General features: G+C 52.4%; 1 protein-coding gene and 1 pseudogene across 1 annotated transcript; one reads left to right on the top strand and one right to left on the bottom strand.

The window, feature by feature from the left end:
* Nucleotides 1–872: 872 nt before the first annotated feature.
* On the bottom strand, nt 873–7139 carry LOC136495447 (chaperone protein ClpD2, chloroplastic-like). The gene is given in 13 exon segments (XM_066491382.1): nt 873–1319; nt 1504–1737; nt 2033–2266; nt 2370–2664; nt 2756–2877; nt 2968–3249; nt 3335–3436; nt 4690–4820; nt 4909–5017; nt 5117–5346; nt 5438–5607; nt 6026–6369; nt 6371–7139. Coding segments are annotated over 13 exon segments (2814 nt in total). The 5' UTR covers nt 6620–7139; the 3' UTR covers nt 873–1007.
* A 2667-nt stretch (nt 7140–9806) lies between these two features.
* On the top strand, nt 9807–23505 carry LOC136495747 (protein FAR1-RELATED SEQUENCE 5-like; annotated as a pseudogene).
* The last annotated feature ends 1446 nt before the right edge of the window (nt 23506–24951 follow it).

Genomic DNA, 24951 nt, shown 5'->3' with positions numbered 1-24951 from the left:
CACTTGCTTCATCTGTGACGCGTCTTATTTGAGCCGTAAAATTTTGATATAAAAGCACCCGCTAAAAAGAACTTACGTGAATATTTTGGAAGGCCACCAATTCGGCGTGCCTTCATATCTTTAATTATGCACACATCTTTCTGCGTTGAAGTGTATGCAAGTCTGTTCTTGGAATGCCAATTTTTGTATTCTGGTTTATGCTGATCAATCAAGTTTTTTTTACTACTAGTTTAGGGCATGTCAATCGAAGGGAAACTGCAATTCACACATTTTATTTAGCTTCTGGATGGTAGTTTGGTTCTGTTCTGTATCGTTCAGCCCTTTGCGAAGCTGTGTCCTGCACTCCTGCGTACGGCTCTGCGCCCTGATTATATGCCACAAGCTGCTTCTATCAACATAAGCACACATGTTGGAATTTCAAAAGGATTGATCAGTTTTTGCATTAAATGTGATTATTTGAATGTAGGGATAGAAGAACCACGGATTGGAGTTGTATGAAACAGGAGTTTGAAATGCAGTGAAGTTTCTAATGTAGCCTTTAAATGCATCACATGAAAATATACAGAAATTCCATGCATTCCGTAGGAATCTAAGAATTACGCGTGGTTTTCAATTCTTTTTTTTCCCCAAGGAGGCATATGGAAAAAATTCCTATAACATTAGAATCCTCTAAAATTCCTTTGTTCCAAAGGGGTCTAAACAACAGTTAAATGTATGTTTTTTAGCTTACATCCAGCTGAGCATATTGAAGTTCAATAATCAGATTCATCAGCTAGGTTGACATGTTGGAGCATACAAAATTATATGTACCGTTACCTGGCCAAATGTAAATAATGTACGCTTTTTTAATGATAAAATTATGTACAATTGAATTGAAGGATCAGACTTACATTATAATGTTGTGGAGAGAAACCAACAACTGGAATGTTATGTACACGCTGAGATGAGGATCCTATGTACGGAATAAATGTGTAAGTTGCTACTATATACACAGGGTGCTGGGATGTTCACATTGTTGGAGCGGGGTCAGACAATTGGACGGTCTGATCATTCAGCCGGCTCAAGCAAGGCTTCCCTGTGGCATCAGTGTCCATCAATATCGTGTCACCAGGCTTGAATTGTCCAAAGAGAATTGCTTCACTGATAACATCCTCAACCAGCTGAGTAACGGCTCTTCTAAGTGGCCGTGCGCCATAGCTTCTGTCATACCCTTGCTGAGAAATCAGGTTCTTCATTGAATCTGATATCTCTAGGCCAATCCCAAGGGCTAGAAGCCTACTCTTGACTTCTTGTAGAATTAGGTTGAGAATAGCCATCATCTGCAAAATGTTGGGAGTATAAATGTCTCATTTGAACTACATATGTAAAAAAAATGATGCACATTTATTCTAGGTGCAAGCTGATTGTATCAAGCTAACATTTTTTGTTCCTACCTTCCATGAATGAGTGATATGGTATTCAAAACCACATAATATCAACAAAACAGTAAGTGTAACCACAGACCTGAGTCTTTTCAAGAGGACGGAATACAATCACTTCATCCAATCTATTGAGCAATTCAGGCCGGAAAAATGACTTCAGCTCTTCCATCACAAGGGATTTCATCGCAGCATAGGTGGTTTCCTCTCTATCCTTTTGTGTTGAGAAACCTATACTCCTCCTTCCGCTTGAGATTGATGTAGAACCAACATTTGATGTCATGACAATCAACGTATTCTTGAAGGAAACTCTGCGACCCTGTAGTTAATGCAAAAGTTCAATGATGCACATCGCTATCAGACCACAGAGAGGATAAGGCCCATGCGAAACAAGTTGCTTGTATTAAATAACTTAGATAAATCTATTTCTATCTTTAGAGTCGGCAAATTCATTTCACCAAGGCATTAGCAAGGTAGAAAACAGTACAAGTATTGCAATCATCTTAGTGAGCGGTTAGTATAAGCCCCTAGGTGCATGATTTGGCTAGTATAGCCCTCTAAGATCTGAAAAGACTTGCACAAAAAATATAATGGTGGATGTCAGGAACAAGTACTTGTGAGTCCGTCAGGTGTCCATCTTCAAATACTTGGAGAAGAATGTTGAAAATATCTGGATGAGCTTTCTCTATTTCATCAAGCAAGACTACAGTGAATGGTTTTCTCCGGACTGCTTCAGTCAAAGTTCCACCTTCACCAAATCCCATGTACCCAGGAGGAGAGCCTATCAGCTTGCTCACAGTATGCCTCTCCATATATTCGCTCATATCTAACCGAACCATAGATGATTCCTGCAAATGGAAGAAATAACTTTTTCAAGACATGATCCATGCAACATGTAATACATATATATAAATAACAAGAGAATGGTGTGAGAAGGAAGGCATAACCCACAGATCCAAAATAACTCGCTGCTAGTGCTTTTGTGAGTTCAGTTTTTCCAACTCCAGTTGGACCGCAGAAAAGTAGTGTTGCAATAGGTCTGTCAGGATCATTCAGGCCAACACGTGATCTCTTCACAGCTCTAGATATGGCCACAACAGCATCGTCTTGACCTATGACACGCTTTCTAAGCTCATCATCTAGTCCAACTAGAAGCTTTGTTTCATCTGCAGTCAACTTCTGGACTGGTATCCCTGACCACAATGATGTGACTCTTGCAATTTCCTCTGAATCAACCAGAATAGGTCTGCATGTTAAGAGTGACCATAAGTTATATGGTTCTAAGTTGCAGGATGTGAAGCCTACTCTGTATGACATGACTACATGAGGGAACCTACTCATCGACTGAAGTTGGAGGCATCGATGGCGAAGCAATCTTGTTGTCACCTATGACTTCAATACTAACACCATCCTCTTTGTCATTCTCATCTAGAGAATACTTCAACCTGTTAGTCAGTGCCTGAAATGTGATGTACAGTGAAATATAAACATCCACCAGTATATGAAACATTTGCAAGTTGCAACTGCTCTACCATGAACATTGTATTACCACTTCATGCATACTCTGAACAGCTCTAATCTCTTGCCAATATTCATCTGGTGACTTGGAGAGAATAGAGCATTGTTCTTCCTTCTTCCTTTTAAATGATTCCATCCGAGCCCTACTGCCAGCTTCATCAATCAGATCAATAGCCTTATCAGGAAGATGTCTGTCAGGGATGTATCTTGCTGACAAGTAAACTGCTGCATTGATCCCTTCTAAAGTGTATTTGCATTTGTGGTAAGTCTCGTATTTCTCACGGAGACCAAGCAATATCTTGACAGCGTCCTCCTGTAGAAGTATGTAAAAAATTAATAATATGAGAAAATAGACACCAACCCTAACAAGTGGCTTTCGGAAGAGAAATTTGAGTTACCTGGCTAGGCTCTTTGACAAATACTGGCTGGAATCTGCGGGCCAAAGCCTTATCCTTCTCAAAATGCAAACGGTGTTCATCTAGAGTTGTCGACGCAATGCACTGTGAGCAAAGACAAGAATAACCACGGGGAAAGAAAAACAAATCTCAGGCAGCTGGGTGGCTCATGAAATACTTAATATTCTATCACAGATTGGAAAACCTGTTTTACTTCAAGCAGATGTGGCTTTCATAAAGATCGAATCTCACTCAAGTGACAAAGCATACACTAAACAGTATAACAAGAGCAATACAATGGTGGTGGGCATAATTAACAGATGACCAAAGACTGACCGAATTACCGGGACCAAAATCGAAATTTTTGGTCCCTAATTAGGTCTTGAGTTTCAGGTAACCGAACTTTGTCCAGGTAATTCGGTTCATAGCCTCGGGTAACCGATTTGCCAAAAAAAAAAAAAAAAAGAAACAAACGAGGCCCAATAAGTAAATCAGCACAGTAAGCAAACCAGCCCAATACTAACCCTAGAACCTCCCACATCCCCACCCTATCCCCATTTCCCCAGCCTCCAGGCAGTAAATGCCACACCCGCCTTGCCTGGTCCTAACACCCAGTAGCAGAGAGCCTCTATGCTCTACCCTGTGCAGCCAAGCCTCCTCCGGCAGTCCAGCTCTCCAACCCTTGCATCCTCCCTCTCGGCTTGGATCTGTGTGGATGCGTGGCCACGGACTATCAAGAGCCGGCAGTGGATCCCGACCCTGTTTGCTCTCCAGCTGGCAGCAGCGGTGGAGCAGATCCTGCAGGCAGCACAGCGGTCGGGCAGTGGATGGGTCCTGGTGTTAGCCAGCGCGCATGTGATTTTTATTTTTTCTTTCTTTCTTTTTTTTTGTTGCCTGTGGGAACCTGAGTTGACAATGGTTGGGTAGTTCAATCATAACCAAGAGCGATTTTCTAGGTCATGATATTTCAGGAAAACTGAAGAACTGAATTGATTAGTTCAGTCTAACCGAATGTCTACCCTAAATACAAGAACCACTATTCTAACCACAAACTGTCCTTCACAATTCCTCATTGACATTCTCTCTCTCTCAAAAAAGTAAACCTTCATTGCCAATAAGCTATGCAATCAATAGGTCACTAGTACAGAAAATACATGATTCTAGGGAAATCTCTAATGTACAAATAGTGCATGATACAGTCTGTTTGGAAAACACAGCAATATAACAGCCCACACATCTAGACAGCAAGTAAAATGATGCAGCGCATGAATCAATACTGTCAATACGGGAAGTATCGTGCATTAAGTGCAAAGCATGAAGGGCAACATAGAGTAAGCTGGATATTGTGAAGTCCATACCTGCAATTCACCTCTAGCCAGTGCAGGCTTGAGCAAATTGGCAATATCAAGGCCAGCTCCTTTACTTCCTCTTCCAGCAATTCCAGATCCAATAAGAGTATGGACCTCATCGATGAATAGCATAACATCACCTACATGAAATTTGGGAGCTAATTAAAGATTGTATATCAAGAAAAAAAATTCAACATCCAGTGATTTATATTGGACAAGCCAGATGACCTGCTTTGCGCACTTCACGAAGTAAACTAGTAATCCTGGCTTCCAGTTCACCCCTTTCTTTTGCACCAGCCATGAGTAGAGCAACATCCAATGATAATATACGTTTTCCCTGTAAAATAATGTAGATGAGTAGTAACTATTAACCGCAGTTGTTGCTCAATACTTTACAACATGACTGGGATTCTGGTTATCCATCACTGGATCTTACCACAAGGAAAATAGGAACATCTCCATCAGCAATTTTAAGAGCCAAGCCCTCAGCAATAGCTGTTTTACCAACACCTGCTTCACCCAACAGAATTGGATTGTTCTTTGTTCTCCGGCATATAATCTGAACTACTCTTTCGATCTCCTCCTTGCGACCAATAACAGGATCAATTAATCCTCCACTTGCTCGCATGGTCAAATCCACACAAAATTGAGCTAGTGCACTCTTCTCTGAAATGATAAATAAAACAAGTCGATTTATACAATGAGCTCTGTCATCAAGAATAATGGAAGACTCCAATAAAGCAGCTCATCCTCTGACCTTTCTTTTTATTTGAATATTTGACAATTGCAGACTTGCCAGCTCCCGCGGCAGACTTCTCACGTACTTTGAAAGAAGATAACCCCACAGGCTCCCTGCCATCTTTGGCCAGCTCTCCTTGGACTCGGTTAAGTGCCTGCTTTGCTAGCTGACTTGGATCTGCTCCTAAGCTACAACGGATGCAGTGGACCAGTAAATCACACTAATAATGAAAAGCAAAACGGGGAATTTTTATCTAATTTTCTCTACAACGAACGAAAGTTTATTTTGAGAGTCCTGATCATCAACTACATCCAACCGTTGCTATTGGTTGGTAGCTACATTTACAGCTGCCAGACTGCTGAATTTGCTATGTCGCTTGTTGTCTATAGAGCTTATTACCTGTTTGCTCTAGTTGTAAGTAACTAAATGCATTTGTTGTCACACTCCAAAGGAGGTTGATTGCTTACTTATTAAGTTATTAGGCACTGAAAAGGTTGGTGTCTTGTTGCTAATTGGCCATATTATTAGGATTTATATACCATTGACCAAAAACGATGGCAGAGTTTCTTAATGGAGAGGAGTATGGAACAGAAGATCAGCACCAACCTCTTGAGGATTCTGTTAGTGGTGGGATCGTCCAGGTCGAAGAGGCCGAGAGCAATGTGCTCGGGCGAGATGAAATTGCAGCCCATGTTCCTGGAGAACTCGACGGCGGCCTCGAAGACGCGCTTGCTGGCAGCCGAGAATGGCACGTCTGTGGCCATCCCGGTGGCCGGCTGCGCGGGCCCGGCCTTACCCAGGGCGTCGCGGCAGGCCTCGCGCGCGCGGTCGACGCGGAGGCCGGACCCGAGGAACCCCACGAGGGTCCGGTCCTCGGCGACGAGGCCCAGCAGCAGGTGGTGCGGCGCGACGGTCTCGTCCCCCATCCCGCGCGCCTCCCGCTGCGAGAACTACCACCGCCTTCACCGCGCGCTCCGTGAACCGCTCGAACACCGCCCTGACGACGCCCGGCCCGCGCCGCCGCGAAGGGACCGCGGTGGCCAGCATCGTCACCGCGGACGCGCGCAGCGGGCGCACCGCCGGCGTCCTCCCGCCCGCCGCCGCCGCGGAGATGCGGCGGCGGAGGGCCGCCGCGTCCGGCGCGGCGGCGAGGATGGACGCCGACGGCGCCGATGAGGACGAGCAGCAGCACGCCTCCATCGTCCGATTGTCCCTTTTTCCCTCTTCGACCAGTTCGGTGGATGATTGGATGGTCCTTTCAATTATAGGCTTCTCCTACCTGCTCCAAGGCGTGGCTGTAAAGCGGCACGCAATCGAATCGAATAGAAAAATGACATTGGTTAGTTGCGCTTGCGCCGTGCGCCGCTGTTTGGGATCGGGAATCGAGTGAGTGGGAGGGGGAACTGAGGAAGTGGAGGTGGCCGCGGCACGCAAGGAAGGTGGGGAGGGTGGGGGAACCTGCGCGGGGGCGGATGATCGGAGACGCGATGCGCCGTGCGAGAGGCGAAGAAAGGGATTTTTCAGAGGGGGGCTTCGATTCCGCCGCTCCGACCGCACGCCACCGCGCGCCGCGGGGGTGTTCTTCGCCGGTCGGGCTCGGGGCGGGAGCGCGCCTGCCGGTGCGGGGCCTATCCGAATGGGATGGGGGTTCTGCGTGTGTGGACTGAGACGCGTTCCGTGGCTGCTGCGTCGCGCAGGCCGGGGGGCGGCCGTGCAATGCGGTGGGATGGACGGGCGCGCGGGGGAGGTTTGGCCGTTTTCAGCGGGGGCCTTTGTTTCAGTTTCGCGTCCGACTATCCCGTGTCTCTCGTTGTGTCGGAGCCCGGACGTCGCCGGTGGCGGACCGCGGGAGGCCACAGTGCTGTCTGGCGCTTCTCGGCAGCGCGGATGCGGTGGAGTGACGCGGCCGCGCGGGAAAATGAGACCGTTGTATGGTTGATTCGTGGCATATAGCATGTAACATTTCATGTTTCTCTCACCACGTGAAACGGTCTGCCGGGTTAGAGCAGCCCCAACGCGACACGGTCAACCTCCACGTTTGCTGATAGCTTTCATGTCGGATGGAGTGGTGGTCTTGCAGACGCTGCAAGTGCTTCGTCTGGCCAAAAGTTGAAGCCACCGCTCAGTCTCGCGTTGGAGGGAGGGTGGTGTCCCTGGCACCTGCACATCATGTGAAAAAGCTACTAGACCATTTCAAAGCTGCAATAGAGTTATGTCTCTACATTGGGATTTGGGAGGATGGGAGTTCTCTTGCTTATGTTTACTGTAGTTTTTTATGAGGCTAACAGCTTTGTCAGCCTGCGTTGGTGGTGCCCTTAGTGGCCATGGGGTAAAAGTCATCGACAAAGATGTGCTGACATGCATGCGTTAGGCATGTGCTTGTTGTACGTCAGACTTCTGGGCTTCAGGCTGTCATAGGTTCATAGCACACCTTGATGATTCGTTTCCAAAAGAAGATATGAAAAATCGTTTCATTGACCATGTTTTAGAGTGTGGGGTTGTGGAGACGATCACTTATCGGAGCATCTCCACTGGATCGAGGATACCCAATTGTAGAGTATAGGGATTAAGAAACTACACTTTTGGAGTATAGGGAATTTGTGGAAATCCCGTGGCGGAAGCTGATGTTCCAAAGAGGTGCTAGTCTGGAAGAGTTTTCAGGTTAGCTGGCCGTGTTGAGAGCCTGGAGAACAGAACTTTAAGGAGAGTCGGTTAAGTTTGGAGTTGTAATGTTTTGTCGCTTTTTCCTGTGGGTGATGGGGGGTGGAACCCACCTAAAAGTTGTAATTGAATGTTTTTATCTTGCTGAATGCTAAGACAGTGGCAATGCCCTAAAACTCTAAAAAGGTATAGGAAAATTATGGTCCACTAGATTGAGGAAGGAACGAAATTAAAGGAGATTGAGAAAAAAAAAACTTCTTGCTCCCTTATATTTGAGGGATTGAAAAAAATATAGAAAAAGGGGCTGAGAATGGGATCAGCTGGAACAGTTGTTTTCACCTTATTCCCCTATATATCACTTTTAGAGAAAGGAGATTGAGAACAGCCGGCTGACTGGGATGGTCAGAGTTTGAGTCATAGGCTTCGGCCACAACGATCAGGAGGAAAAAAGACTCCATCGTCTGTCCCACATCCAAAGCATAAGTATGTGGCCAACTCATCTCACAGAGCTACAATACCGCTGTGTAAAGGTGGGGCAGGGATTCAGGGGGTTTTCTCAATCTGCGTGAAAAGATCTTCTTAAGCCGGAATATCCGGGGCTATCTCCGAGTTTTTTTTCCTTAATCTGATGGAGTTGCACTTAGCTTTTTTTTTTTTTTTTTTGAGGGGTGGGAGTGGGTTACGCCTCCAGGCTGCAGGTGAAGTTCAACTGGGTTTGAACCCTGTGCTGTTGGGCCCAGGTGTGGAAGCCCACAGGCCCTCTAACGTTGAGCCCAAAACTCGGCATTGGACCCAATTGATATGAGGCCCGGCACATTAGGCAGGCCTGGATCTATCTCAGCTCTAACAGGCCTCCATGTGGCCTTTTCTTTTCATGCCCACACACAGCCTCAGCGGTTCAGCTTAGAGACATCATCATCAACTGGCGAACGTGCCGTCGGGATTCCTGCCTCCCATTCCGATCCCATATGCCAGTGGTGGTGATGATCAAGACATTGGATCCCGAACCGTGCATTTCGTCTGGATTCGATTCGATTGGTCAAGACCCCGCCATGTTCGATTTGTGGCCGTTTGATGATGATACCGTACCGTGGCCACGTATGATTAACCGGACTGTTGTTTGCACGCAGGAAATAAATCTGGTCTACCGGTAGCACTTGTCGCACGCTGACACGGAATCGGTATGTGACGTGGCATTGGGAGCACGATGGGACTCCGGCGGTCCGGCCTTGGCGCAACGTACAAGCATCGCCTCTTTCTATCCGTTTCAATGAGATCTTTTTTTTTAACATCGTTTCAATGAGATCTTGAACAGTCTTAGGCCCGTTTGGTATGGCTTTTTCACCGGCTTCAGGAGCCGTTTGGAACCGTTTTCTACCAAACAGGGTAAAGTAAAATAGCTTAACTTGTGAAGCCCCTAAAAACGGAAGAAAATTGTATGAGCGACGGGCGCACGGTGCGGCTGCTGCTCCCCTCGGCCGGATGAACGCCACGTATACGCGCCTTGCATTGGACGGCAGCCGGAAACTAGGCAGCTTGCGTGCGTTCCCGTCGGCTCCACATCAGCTGACGACGGCACCAAATCGGCTCGTTTCAGTCGTGTTGAGGAATATTGAACGACGCGACCCGAAGTCACATTGAATACGGACGCGGCCGCCACTGATCAGTGCCTTGCCCTAGACGAGTTGCCGCCGCCGCCGTCTCCGTGGATGAACCAGTAGACTACATGGATGACGTTGGGGGCCAAGGAGGGATCGCAGCCGTTGACCCGATGGGATCTTCTTCTGTCATGGAGGATTCATGTGCATTAGAAATTGATGCTGCTGCTGCTGGTCGTCGCGAAGACGAACAGGTAACACAGGCGCTGGTTATCTGTTCGAGTTGATGGGGCTTTTCTTTTCTTTTTTTTTCTTTTGATGAAACAAATGCATTTTCTTCTATATTTCACAGAACACCACGGTTATGGCCGGTGTACAGACCATCGGCACCATTTCACACACTTCTGCACCTGTGGAGAATGAAGCACTTGATGAGGTAAAAAATCATATAAGTAACAAATTTGTCAGAACATATGCTATTTTGTTTTTATTATAGTACACCTTCAATTAGCAATTGATTTGCAGGAGGTGGTTAATAAAGCTAGGCAAAATTTGATTATTCCTGAAGTTGGAATGACTTTTCAATCCGAGGAAAAAGCTTATGAGATGTACAACACCTATGCTGGCAAGATTGGATTCAGTGTTAGAAAGAGCAGCACAGAGCACCGCAAAGATGGTAGTTTATCTCAGAAATATATGGTTTGCAGTAGCCAAGGACAACGAGAAAATGAGTCATCATAAAAGGACATTACAAGGACGAGTTGTGATGCTCGTGTTCAGTTTAGTATCAACAAGGAGGGGATTTGGACAGTGCAAAAGGTCATACAAGAGCACAATCATTATCTTGCTAGTCCAAATAAGTCACACAAGCTGAGGTCCCAACGACAAGTTATTGAAGCAGACATGAAACTAATTGGGCAGATACGGGAAGCTAAAATGAAGCATTCCCAAGTTTATGAGTTCATGAAAGAGTTTTATGGTGGGGAAGAGAACTTATCTTTTGCTAAGATGGATTGCTATAATGAGATTGGTCGCGAGCGACGACAGTATTTAGAAGCCAATGATGCACAAACTTTATCTGAATACCTGAGAAATAAGCAATTACAAGATCCTACATTTTTTATGCTATTCAGGTTGACAAGAATGATGGCCGTATAGCAAATTTTTTTGGGGCAGATGGTCAATCCATCATGGATTACAAATGCTTTGGTGATGATGTGTCATTTGACACCACATTTCAAACTAATAAGTTCGAAATGCCTTTTGCTCCGATTCTTGGCACCAACCATCACAAGCAGACAATAATTTTTGGATGTGCACTTATATTTAATGAATCTATAGAATCATTTGTTTGGCTTTTTGAAACCTTCCTAACAGCTATGTCAGGAAAGCACCCAAGCACAATTTTCACTGATCAAGATGCGGCTATGGCAGGAGCAATTGCTTATGTATTCCCAAATACAAGGCACCGTCTTTGTTTGTGGCATATTTGCTTAAATGCTGCTAAACATCTGAGTCACATAATTCATGAGTCGAATAAGAATGAGTTGGATAAGAATGAGTCAGATAACAAGTTTCTATCTGATTTCAAAAAATGTGTGTACGAAGACAGATCTGAGACATACTTCATAGAGAAATGGCATGAATTGTTGGCCAAATACAACCTGGAGGAAAACTCATGGATGGCAAATCTATATGCTTTGAGGGCAAAGTGGGCTGCAGTATATCGCGACTCTTTTACAGCAGACATGAACTCGACCCAAAGGAGCGAAGGTATGAACAATGTCTTCAAGAAAAGATTTCGTAGAAAACTTGGTCTTTCGGAACTCCTTGTAGAATGTGACAAGGTTGCAGCTAGTCTCCGTGCAAATGAGTTGGATGCCGATTTTCAGTCCCGCCGAAAGAATCCAGTTATATACATTCCAAACCTACCTATGTTGAATACTACAGCTGAATCATATTGTCGGGTACCGTGAGAAGGGGTACTCTAAGCAAGACCCAAAAAACGACTGCTTAGACTTCGTAGAGATCGAAACCAGCTAAACACTGCTGGCCTCGGCCGATTCTCCGACTCGCTCGAGGCCCATCACCGCGGGCCTCGACCGATTCCCCGACTCGCCCGAGGCTCCCTCACTACCGACCTCGAGCGATTCCCCGCCAAAGGCCTCGGCCGGGCCACCGACCCCCCGTCTCGCGCAAGGCGGGCTCGGCAGCACTCCGCTGCCTCTTCCTCCCCCCGTCCCTCTGACAAAACGTCGTGTCGCATCAACTCAGCCAACTGCTGCCCCTGACGACAACCGCATGCTCAGCACAGTACAGCAGAATGGCCGATGGGACAGGAGGCAGGACTGGGCAGGGGTTACCCGTCACTGTGCTAACCACTATGCACATGGTTGACACCCATGCCTCACTGTGCTGCCAACTCCTGCTCCGAGGACAACGCAGCAGTGGGGAGCCACGTCTGGGCTACTGTGGCCTCGGAATCAGTACCCAGGACCAATAATTCCCTCCGAGGCCTCGGTAGTTTGCCTCAGGGGCTCGACGGCCTAGGGACCCGTGTCCACCAAAGCCCCCGTGATGGCTGGGCCTCGGCACCTACAGAGCCACAGCCCCCTACGACGTCATCACGCGATGACCTGCACGTTCCCCGGACTGGGCAGGGGTTACCCGTCACTGTGCTAACCACCATGCACATGGTTGACGACCATGCCTCACTGCTGCTGCCAACTCCTGCTCCGAGGACAACGCGGCTGTAGGGAGCCGCGCCTGGGCTACTGTGGCCTCGGAATCAGTACCCAGGGCCAACAACTCCCCCGAGGCCTCGGCAGTTTGCTTCACGGGCTCGGCAACCTGAGGGGTCCATAACCGCCGAGCCCCCCACGATAGGCTCGGCCTCAGGCATCTGCAGAGCCGCTGCCCACTACGATGTCATTACACGGTGACCAGCACGTCGCCCGCCATGTCCTGCATCAAGCTGTACTGGAGCCCCACGACGCACAAGATCAAGTATGACCGGCGTGCCACTTCTGCACGACAAGGACGGAGCCACTCCATCGACCATACCACAACGACAGTGGCCGGCTACAGGGCTCGGACACGACACCCCATTTGCAGAAGCGCTATGTAGCAACCTATGTACGATCCCGGTCCTCCCTTAGAGTATAAAAGGGAGGGACCAGGGCCATTTCTAGGAAAGAAAAAGCACACCGATAGAACTAGACACTTCCACTAGGCTGCTTGAGAAGAACGCCTCAAACAGCCCGCACCACCCTCGTCGAGACCTGGGGCTAGCCCTCTCTCCCACCTAGCTTGTAACCCCCTACTACGAGCACTCCGGTGCAAGGAATACAAGATCAATCTCTCAGACTGGACGTAGGGCCTCGATTGCCTGAACCAGTATAAACCTTGTGTCTCTTTGCATCACCATCCGGGATTAGGGGCACGCAGCACAAATTCACTCGTTGGTTGAGGGACCCCCGGTTCCAAAGCACCGACAGTTGGCGCGCCAGGTAGGGGCGCTGCGTGTCAGCTTCGTCATCCTAGCAAGTTCCGGATGGCAGACCTCGTACGACCATTGCGTCTCGGCACCGTAGTTTGGTTCGGGAGCCTAGAGTTCATGTCTCTAGGGCATGAGTACGACATGGTGCTCCTCACTCCTCGAGCCCCACCATCCGACGATGAAGTCACGCCCCGGCAGCCCAGGCGTAGGCGGCGCCCGGGCGGTCGCTCTCGCCACGCTCGCCAGGCACGACGCGAGCAGGGCCACCCCGACGCTACGCGAGCCCAGGGCGCCACGCCCTCCCCCGCCGATGCCCTACGACCAGCTGTTGGTACGAGGTCCCTGGCTGGGGACCTGTCTGGCCTGAGCGTGGACGAGGGAAAATCGCCGGTCGCTCGCGGCGACGCCCAGTCGTCTAGCTCCGCTCCACCACTCCCTGAAGAGTCAGCCCCGACGGGGCAGAATATGGAGACGGCACCGTCCGCATACCCCTTTGGGTTGAGGAATGCCGCCGCCTCTTACGCCTACGCTTACGCTGCCACTCACGAGCACCCCTCGGAACGCCGCCAGCGCTTCGCTCTCGACCTGAGCACCCGCTCTGACTCCTCGGACGAGGACGAGGCATGGCCCAGGGCGGATTTCTCCGAACTCCACGACCCTAGGGCTTTGCGCCAATTCTTGGCCGCAACCGACTACTGCCTCGGCTACTCCGGCTCCGACGACGAAGGGACTTACGATCCATCTCGTGAGTGCTTCCACGTCGGGCTCGGGATGCCAAGGGCGGGCGAAGAGGACGAGAGGACAGGCAACCATTCCCCGCCCCGGGCAGGGGCGGGTGACGCCACACCTCCGCGTCTCGAGGCCCCGGCAGCACGAAACGAGAATCCCGTTCGCGGGGGGCATCGACGCCCGGACCTGGAGCAGCTCCACGAGCTTCGGGCCAAGGTCGAACAAGACCGCCTCCTTCTGCTACAGCTTCGGGACACTCTCGAACAGGAGCAGCAAGGGCGTGGCGAGGGCGGAGGAGCCCGAGGGAGGGCCCGCGACGTCCATCGCCACATCAACGACGACGAGGGGGGAGAGCCATCCCCAATCTTTAATCGCGCCAGCCAGAATGTCGCTGCAGCTGCGATACTGGTCCGAGCAATGCCCGAGCCCTCCACCACCGAGGGGCAACGGGTCCGCGGAGAGCTCCACGACCTCCTCGAGACCGCAGTGGTGCAGCAGGCCGAAAGTTCCGCCTCCCGCCGGCGCGGAGGCACCTCGGAGCAACCCACAGCGTGACCTCACCAGGGCCAGGATGCCTCGGTCCGTCCCGAGGCCGCTCGCGCGCCGACGGTCAACAGGGCCCCCTCGGTGCGCAACCGACTTAGGAACCAACGCGAGGCACAGGGTGACCACGAAGTAGTTGGCAGGCGACGGCGCCACGACGATGGAGCCGCCCGGGGCTACCACCCACACCGAGGCGGTTGCTACGACAGCGGTGAGGACCGCAGTCCTTCCCCTGAGCCGCCAGGACCTCGGGTCTTCAGCAGGGCCAAACGCGTTGCTCCTTTCCCCGCCCGGTTCCGACAGCCGGCCAACCTCGCAAAGTACAGCGGCGAGACCAACCCGGAACTCTGGCTTGCCGATTACAGCCTGGCCTATCAGCTAGGTGGCGCGGACGATGACCTGCTCATCATCCGCAATCTCCCTCTGCTCTTGTCGGACTCAGCACGAGCCTGGCTCGAGCATCTCCCTCCCTCGCAAATCCACGACTGGCGCGACTTGGTCAGGATCTTCGTCGGGAAACTTCCTAGGGCACATATGTGCGCCCTGGGAATTCCTGGGATCTTAAAAGCTGCCGCCAGAAGCCAGACGAGTCTCTCCGAGACTTCATCCGGCGCTTCTCCAAACAGTGCACCGAGCTACCCAGCGTCGGCGACTCGGAGATCGTCCAGGCTTTCCTCTCCGGCACTACTTGTCGGGACTTGGTCCGAGAGTTAGGACGCAACGTCCTGCGCTCTGCTGCCACGCTCCTCGACATCGCCACCAGCTTCGCCTCAGGGGAAGAGGCTGTCGGAGCCATCTTCCCCAACGCCGATTCCAAGGGTAAGCGGAGGGAAGAGGCCCCCGAGGCCTCAGCCCCCCACCTCCCTAAGAAAAAGAAGAAGGGTCGCCCAGGGAAGCAGGAAGTCCTCGAGGCCGTCCATGTCGCCATGACGGATCGCAGGAATCCCCGCGGCCCCCGCGGCCCCAGGCTATTTGACGACATGCTGAAGAAGCCCTGCCCTTACCATCAAGGTCCGGTGAAGCATGCCCTCGAGGAGTGCACCATGCTCCGGCGCTACTACGCCAGGCTCGGGCTCCCCGACGACGACGCCAAGCAGAAGGGCCCCGGCGGTCGGAACGAGGACAAGGACGACGGGTTCCCCGAGGTACGCAACGCTTTCATGATCTTTGGCGGACCCTCGGCATGCCTCACGGCGCGCCAGCGAAAGAGGGAGCGACGGGAGGTTTTCTCGGTCAAAGTGGCCACCCCCCGGTACCTCGACTGGTCTCGGGAGGCAATCACCTTTGATCGGGATGACCACCCCGATTATATTCCAAACCCCGGACAGTACCCGCTTGTCGTCGACCCGATCGTCGGCAACACCCGACTTACCAAGGTGCTCATGGACGGAGGCAGCGGCCTCAACATCCTCTACGTCAACACTCTGGAGCTCCTAGAGCTCGACCGATCACTGCTCCGAGGCGGTTCCGCGCCCTTCCACGGCGTCGTGCCAGGAAAGCGCACGCGACCCCTCGGGCGCATCGACTTACCCGTCTGCTTCGGCACTCCCTCCAACTACCGCAAGGAGGTCCTCACCTTCGAGGTAGTGGAATTCAAGGGGGCTTACCACGCCATCTTGGGGCGCCCGTGCTACGCCAAGTTCATGGCGATCCCCAACTACACCTACCTCAAGCTCAAGATGCCAGGCCCCAACGACATCATCACCGTCGAGTCCACGTACGAACATGCATACGACTGCGACGTCGAGTGCATCGAGTACGCCGAGGCCATCGTGGAGGCCGAGACCCTCATCGCCGATCTCGACCAGCTTGGTAGCGAGGTTCCCGACGCCAAGCGGCGCGCCGGGACCTTCGAGCCCGCGGAGGCCGCCAAGCTCATCCCCATCGATCCCGCCGTCCCCAACGGCCGAGGACTGAAGATCGGCGCCACCCTCGATAGCAAATAGGAGGCCGTGCTCGTCGGCTTTCTCCGTGCAAACATCGATATGTTCGCATGGAGTCCCTCGGACATGCCGGGCATACCAAGGGAGGTCGCCGAGCACGCCTTAGATATCCGGGCAGGCTCCAGGCCGGCAAAGCAGCGCCTGCGCCGATTTGACGAGGAGAAGCGCAGGGCCATCGGCGAAGAAGTGCAGAAGCTCATGGCAGCCGGGTTCATCAAGGAGGTATTCCATCCAGAGTGGTTGGCTAACCCTGTATTAGTCAGGAAGAAAAGTGGCAAATGGAGGATGTGCGTGGACTACACTGGTCTAAATAAAGCGTGCCCGAAAGTCCCATTCCCACTACCATGAATTGACCAAATCGTCGACTCCACTGCAGGATGCGAAACCCTGTCCTTCCTCGATGCGTATTCCGGTTACCACCAAATCAAGATGAAAGAGTCCGACCAGCTCGCGACTTCTTTCATCACTCCATTCGGCATGTACTGCTACATAACCATGCCGTTCGGCCTCAGAAACGCAAGGGCTACTTACCAACGGTGCATGATCCAAGTCTTTGGCGAACACATCGGACAAACCGTTGAGGCCTACGTGGATGACATCGTAGTCAAGTCCAGGAAGGCCAGTGATCTCGTCGGCGACTTGAAGGTTGCCTTCACATGTCTCAGAGAGAAGGGCATCAAGCTCAACCCCGAGAAGTGTGTCTTCGGGGTCCCCCGAGGCATGCTCTTGGGATTCATAGTCTCGGAACGTGGGATTGAGGCCAACCCGGAGAAGGTCTCGGCTGTGACCAACATGGGCCCAATCCGGGACCTCAAAGGGGTGCAGAGGGTCATGGGATGTCTTGCGGCCTTAAGCCGCTTCATCTCGCGCCTCGGCGAAAAAGGCCTACCCCTGTACCGCCTCTTGAGAAAGTCCGAGCGCTTTTCTTGGACCGCCGAGGCCGAGGAAGCCCTCGCCAGGCTCAAAGCACTGCTCACCCCCCCCCCGTCCTGGTTCCACCCACCGAGGGCGAGCACCTCTTGCTCTACGCCACTGCGACAACCCAAGTGGTCAGCGCGGCCATAGTGGTCGAGAGGCAGGAGAAGGGACATGCTCTACCCGTTCAACGACCCGTTTACTTCATCAGCGAAGTGCTCTCCGAGACTAAGACGCGTTACCCCCACATCCAGAAGCTGGTTTACACCGTCGTCTTGACTCGACGCAAGCTGCGTCACTACTTCGAGTCCCACCCGGTGACTGTGGTGTCGTCTTTTCCTCTGGGAGAGATAATCCAAAACTTACCAGCGAGACATACCCCCGCGACGGGCGCATCGGGAACGGCATCAAATCCTCAATCTTCGGCTTCACGTCCACCATTTCCCTCACCCGACGCAGGGTCTCTTCGTCGGTAAGGGCGAAGGCGGACATCTTGATACCGGCGATCGGATCGCTCGGCGTCATCTCGAACAGCCGCCGCCGCCGAGCCATCAGCGGCAACACCCTCCGGCGGTGAAAAGCCGCCACGACCACAGCCGCCGAAAGGCCATGGTCACGCAGCTTCCGCAAGGCCCTCAAAAGCGGTTCCAGCCTGGGCTGATCGGCCTGGATGACGCCGTACCCCCACTTCTCCGGTTGACTCTCTACGACCCGCCCGGTATAAGGGGGAAGTCCTCCGCCGTCGTTGCGGAGGTAGAACCAGCCGTCATACCAACGACGGTTGGACGATGACAGCTGGGCCGGGATGTAGAGGGACTGCCGGTCTTGCCGCACGTGAAGGGTGCAGCCGCCGGCCCTCTGCACCTTCCGAGCCCCCCTCGTTCCCCCCGGCTTGGTGGTGAACGTCGCTCGGAACAAGTGGAGCCACAACTCCCAGTGGGGAGCGATCCCCAAGTACCCCTCACAGACGGCGACGAAGATGGCCGCCTGCGTGATGGAGTTGGGGCTGAAATTGTGCAGCTCCACGCCATAGTAGTGCGGGAGCGCCCGCATAAAGTTATCCGCCGGCGACCCAAAGCCTCGCTCGTGGAAGACCACGAAGCTCACCACGTAGCCGTCGCGCGGCCTCGGCTCCGACTCGTCCCCCGGAGCAATCCACTCCGGCTCGTCGGGGTCGGTGATTGGGCGAAGAAGACCGGCCTCCACGAGCGACTGCAGCTTCTCCTCGGTGATGTCAGACCGCTCCTAGGGATCCGCCGCGAGGAGGACAGGACCACCAGCCATTTGCGCGGCGAAGGACGCTACTACGGCGGTTATCTCTCTCCCTCTCTCTTTCAGTCTCTCGCCCTCGCCCTTCTCCTCCCCGGCGCTCTATGCTCTCAGCAGCGGCACGGAGGCAGCAAAAGCAAATGCGAAAGAGGTAAGAAGGGGAAGGGCGAGGTTCTTTGCGTATTTATGCAGGGACAAGACGAAACCGCTGGGCGACGAAATCGGGGAAGTTTCCCCCAAAAGATCCGGAGCGGTTATCCAGATCCAGTTTTACAGCCCACGCGCCCACTCCCTCCTCAATAAATCGTGCGTGCAGATACGTCCCGTCGACTGACCCCACGTCGCGTCCAACCACAGCAGCAGCAGGCGCCGTTCCGCCTCCCCGAAAAAGCCGCCTCAAAAGGCGCGCCTGCCGTTGTTAGCCGTAGGGAGAGAGATAACCTCCCCGATTCCTTTCAGGCAAAGGAACTGGGCACCGAGCCCGTTACGGTCCAGGGGTTCAAAGGCTGGGCCCCCAGGGGTTTCGACAGCCGCCTCAGGGCAACAGAGCCAGGGGCGACTACGGGCAAGCCTATGCGAGGCCGAGGCCCAAGCAAGCGAAACGCTTGGGACGCCCCGTGTCGTGTCCGAGACCGGCAGGGAGGTCTCCGAATGGGATCCCACCGTAGGGAGGCACCGAGCCACCGAGGCCCAGCGAACGGCCTCGGCACCCACTAGAGGAACCCGCCAGTATTCTTGGAGCACGTCTCCGGACCGCTAGCCGACCCCCAGCGAACGGGGTACGGGCCTCCACTCGGACTTACCCGATAACAGCTCACCGGAAATGCCGTCGCTCGCGCCCACCGAGGGTAGCATGGCATCTTCCACCCCTCCTTCCGAGCGAAAAGGAAGCGCGAGGGTCGAATAAAAAGTCAGGAGAATCCCTGACGGCCCTCCTGCCCCGCGCAGAGGCTAAGGGACCCTTCCTGCAAAACATTGCCGAGGCCCAGCGACTTAGACTCGCACACAATGGGGCTCGGCAAAACAAACCCTCCTTCCGAGCGAAAAGGAAGCGCGAGGGTCGTTCAAAAAGCCAGAAGAACTCCCGACGGTCCTCTCGCCCCGTGCAGAGGCTAGGGAGCTCCTTCTGCAAAAGACGCCGAGACCCCGCGACCTAGCCTCGCACCCGAGGGGGGCTCGGCAGACAGACCCTCACGCGCGGGGGGTGAACCAAAAGCCAGGGGGACCTCTAACCGCTCTCTCACTCCGTGCGAGAGACTCGGGGGTTCCTCCTGCAACTTTGCCGAGACCCAGCGGCTCAAGCTCGCACACGAGTGGGCTCGGCAAACAGCCCCCCCGTCCGAACGAAAAGGACGTGCGGGGGACGAACAAAAAAGTCGGGAGGACCCCTGACCGCCCTCTCGCTCCGTGCAGAGGCCCGGGGGCTCTTCCTAAACCCTAGATGAAGACAAAGCGACCCAAGCCCGTTACGGTCCTGGGGTTCGAAAACTGGGCCCCCAGGGGTTTCGACAGCCGCCCCAGGATAAAGGAGTCAGGGACGACCACGGGCGAGCCCGTACAGGCGCGCCCCGGATCGTGTCCGAGACCGGCAGGGAGGTCTCCGAATGGGATCCCACCGTAGGGAGGCACCGAGCCACCGAGGCCCAGCGAACGGCCTCGGCACCCACTAGAGAAACCCGCCGGTATTCTTGGAGCGCGTCTCCGGACCGCTAGCCGACCCCCAGCGAACGGGGTACGGGCCTCCACTCAGACTTACCCGATAACAGCTCACCGGAAATGCCGTCGCTCGCGCCCACCGAGGGTAGCATGGCATCTTCCACCCCTCCTTTCGAGCGAAAAGGAAGCGCGAGGGTCGAATAAAAAGCCGAGAGAACCCCTGATGGCCCTCTCGCTCCAGGCGGAGGCTAAGGGGCTCTTTCCGCAACATCGTCGAGGCCCCGCGATCCGAACTCGCACCCACGGGCCCGGCAAACACGATGAAAATGCTCCACTCGCAAGAGAAAAAAGCCCCTGAAGAAGCGAAATCACTCCTCCAAGGCCTCGGGGGCTACACCCGGCGGGTGCGCTCGCGCGCACCCACCGAAACCTCGAATGCAAAACACCATCCCGACAGGAACTATCGAGAGCCAATTCTCGTCAGAACCTCAGGGGGAGTGCCACCACTCCCCCCAAGGCTCGGGGGCTACTGTCGGGTACCGTGAGAAGGGGTACCCTAAGCAAGACCCAAAAAACGACTGCTTAGACTTCGTAGAGATCGAAACCAGCTAAACACTGCTGGCCTCGGCCGATTCTCCGACTCGCCCGAGGCCCCGGGGGCCTCGGCCGATTCTCCGACTCGCCCGAGGCCCATCACCGCGGGCCTCGGCCGATTCCCCGACTTGCCCGAGGCTCCCTCACTACCGACCTCGAGCGATTCCCCGCCAAAGGCCTCGGCCGGGCCACCGACCCCCCGTCTCGCACAAGGCGGGCTCGGCAGCACTCCGCTGCCTCTTCCTCCCCCCGTCCCTCTAACAAAACGTCGTGTCGCATCAACTCAGCCAACTGCTGCCCCTGACGACAACCGCATGCTCGGCACAATACAGCAGAATGGCCGATGGGACAGGAGGCAGGACTGGGCAGGGGTTACCCATCACTGTGCTAACCACCATGCACATGGTTGATACCCATGCCTCACTGTGCTGCCAACTCCTGCTCCGAGGACAACGCAGCGTGGGGAGCCACGTCTGGGCTACTGTGGCCTCGGAATCAGTACCCAGGACCAATAATTCCCTCCGAGGCCTCGGTAGTTTGCCTCAGGGGCTCGACGGCCTGGGGACCCGTGTCCACCAAAGCCCCCCCGCGATGGCTGGGCCTCGGCACCTACAGAGCCACAGCCCCCTACGACGTCATCACGCGATGACCTACACGTCCCCCGGACTGGGCAGGGGTTACCCGTCACTGTGCTAATCACCATGCACATGGTTGACGACCATGCCTCACTGCGCTGCCAACTCCTGCTCCGAGGACAACGCGGCGTGGGGAGCCGCGCCTGGGCTACTGTGGCCTCGGAATCAGTACCCAGGGCCAACAACTCCCCCGAGGCCTCGGCAGTTTGCTTCACGGGCTCGGCAACCTGGGGGTCCATAACCGCCGAGCCCCCCACGATGGCTCGGCCTCGGCATCTGCAGAGCCGCTGCCCACTACGACGTCATTACACGGTGACCAGCACGTCGCCCGCCATGTCCTGCATCAAGCTGTACTGGAGCCCCACGACGCACAAGATCAAGTATGACCGGCGTGCCACTTCTGCACGACAAGGACGGAGCCACTCCATCGACCATACCACAACGACAGTGGCCGGCTACAGGGCTCGGACACGACACCCCATTTGCAGAAGCGCTATGTAGCAACCTATGTACGATCCCGGTCCTCCCTTAGAGTATAAAAGGGAGGGACCGGGGCCATTTCTAGGAAAAAGAAAAAGCACACCGATAGAACTAGACACTTCCACTACGCTGCTTGAGAAGAACGCCTCAAACAGCCCGCACCACCCTCGCCGAGACCTGGGGCTAGCCCTCTCTCCCACCTAGCTTGTAACCCCCTACTACGAGCACTCCGGTGCAAGGAATACAAGATCAATCTCTCAGACTGGACGTAGGGCCTCGATTGCCTGAACCAGTATAAACCTTGTGTCTCTTTGCATCACCATCCGGGATTAGGGGCACGCAGCACAAATTCACTCGTTGGTTGAGGGACCCCCGGTTCCAAAGCACCGACACATATACAAGGAGAATGTATTCAGAGTTTGAGAAAGAATTTAAAAGGCAATTTACATTGACTTGTGAATTGTTGAAAACTACGGGGACACACTTGACATTCTTTGTTAAGTATATGCAGTCTGACCATGGAGCAACAGTAGTATTGAACACTGAAGATTCCACCATTACATGCTATTGCCAGATGTTTGAATCCATAGGTATATATACTACTACATTTCAATTTATACATTGTAAGGTGTAATATAGGTTTATTAATTAAATAGAAAACTATATCTTACAGGTTTATTATGTAAGCATGCTCTCAGAGTCTTCAATTTGAATGGAGTATACAATTTGCCATCGCAATATATACTGCCTAGATGGACAAAATATGTGAAAAATGGATTTTATATTGAAAAGCAAGGAACTGAGAAGGGAGATTTGAAATCACAAGCAGCACTTATATCTCGCCAGGCCACATCTCTTGCATTGAAGTGTTCGCCATCACAAAAACTTCTTGATAAATTGCAGAAAGCTCTACATGACTTCAACTTGGAAGCGGATACTTATCTAAGTGAGACACATGAAAAATCCAACGAGGTTCCTCCAGTTCCAAATGAACGTGTTCAAGATGCAGTAAATGGTAGAATATCATTTAAAATTCCTCAAGTAATAAAAGGTCCAAAGAATACACGTTTTAAAAATGTTGTTGAAAAGAAGTCAGGGAAGAAGAAGAAAGGTTCTCAGAAGAAAGGTACTGACCTGCCCAAAGAATACAATTTATGTCTACAAGTTTTTTAGAATATTGAACTATGTTTTATTGTAGGTGACGATCTGAAAAATAATGTTGTAGAAACAATAGATGAAAGTTCTGTTCCAAACCAAATAACAGTAAGATATTACCTATTTTCACAATTTATTCCCTTATAATTACAAGCATGATTTATGCAATATATGACAGAATTTTAATGCTGGGCCATCTTCATCCATGGATGCTCCTTTCCTGCAAAGTGGATATGCTAATTCTACAATGGCACACTTCAATTTAATTCCAGAACCTTCTGCAATGGCTGCTCCATACATTTCAGGAGGATACACAAGTCTCTTAATGGGAGTTGATCAAGATGCTATAGTGCAAACCACTGTTAGAAAGTTACATTTTGATGGAGTGCAAAATCATGAATCTATGTAACTGTGCTCATTCGTTGTCAAGTGACCTTATGAAATGGAACATGTACATGTACAGTCTATTGGCTTTACTCTGAATAGGAACCTTACAGGCAGTGCTTATTCAGAATAATGCATTCCACAGAAACAATTATTAGATTATTTAGACATGCATTCCACTGCTGATTTCAGAACATCCAAATATATTTCAGACAAAAATCGCATTTTACAACTTGTCTAATTTCAACAACAAACGTCGAAACACAGAAACTTGGACCATGTTTCTGTTATATGAAACTAAGTTCTGAACTTGCAACCCTGACATAGAAAACAGCGAGCACCTATATGCTCTGGAAAATGAATATATACTACCAACCAGTGCTACTCGTACAACTGAATTTGTAATTAAAAAAAGCACATGCCCAAGTGCATGATACAGCTAGTGTAAGGTAGCATGTTCCTTGGCAGATGACACTTGACCCATTCTCATCCTTCATCTGAAGATCGACATGATGCTTGACGAGCAAATAGCATTACAGTTGAGTCTGCTTGCCTTCATTGTCCTGAACATGATAGACAGTTAAGTTCAGTTGGTTCAGTTCATTCAGCAATGAGCAATCAAGCGTCAGTACATGAATCACCTTGGTGGAGCCAGTCGTGGTGGACGGCGAGGACGCCCAGGCATAGGCTCAGGTCGCTGGGACCGGGACGACGCCGCAGAGCTCTGGATCTCGTCCCAATCTGCCGCCTCCCTTTCTATCCTCTCCCTTTCTATCTGCGCGGGCGAGCACTGCTCCAAGTGCCGCAGCAGACGCGCCTCGCCATGCCATCCTCGCGACCTCCTCGCCGTGGTCTTCCCCGGACACCGCAGGTACTCCGGCGACGGCGGAGTCAGACGAGAGGAAAGGGTCACGATAAGGATCGATTTTGGGCTGAGCCGTTGGGCGATGCGGGGGCGATGGGAAGGGCACGCAAGCCGCGATGCGGAGCCGACGGGAATGCACACAAGCCGCCTAGTTTCCGGCTGCCGTCCGATGCAAGGCGCGTATACGTGGCGTCCATCCGACAGAGGGGAGCAGCAGCCGCACGGTGCGCCCGTCGCTCATACAATTTTCTTCCCTAAAAACATGCTCTCACAGTGATTTAGGATGGAATGGAGTCAAAAAAAAAAGTGGCTTCTCCCGGCTTCTCTTCCAGGCCCCTAAAAACATGCTCTCACAGGGAAGCCATTTTGCCAAACGGTTTACCAAAACCGCTTCAGCTCCACCGGTGGAATTGTTCGTGGAGCTAAAAAAAAAAAAAAAAAAATAGCTTCACTAGTGAAGTGAAGCCCTGCCAAACGGGACCTTACTCATTAACCACACCACCACCGCACGCACAAAAAAAAAAAAAAAAGCGCGGAGAGGCGAGCGTGTACCTGCCGTGTGCGCAATTGTAGCCACCACGAGATGGCAAGTCGGCACACACACAA

This window comes from Miscanthus floridulus, chromosome 12 (assembly GCF_019320115.1).
Source record: "Miscanthus floridulus cultivar M001 chromosome 12, ASM1932011v1, whole genome shotgun sequence".
NCBI classification, from domain to species: Eukaryota; Viridiplantae; Streptophyta; class Magnoliopsida; order Poales; family Poaceae; genus Miscanthus; species Miscanthus floridulus.
This window is presented reverse-complemented; position numbering and strand designations above follow the sequence as displayed.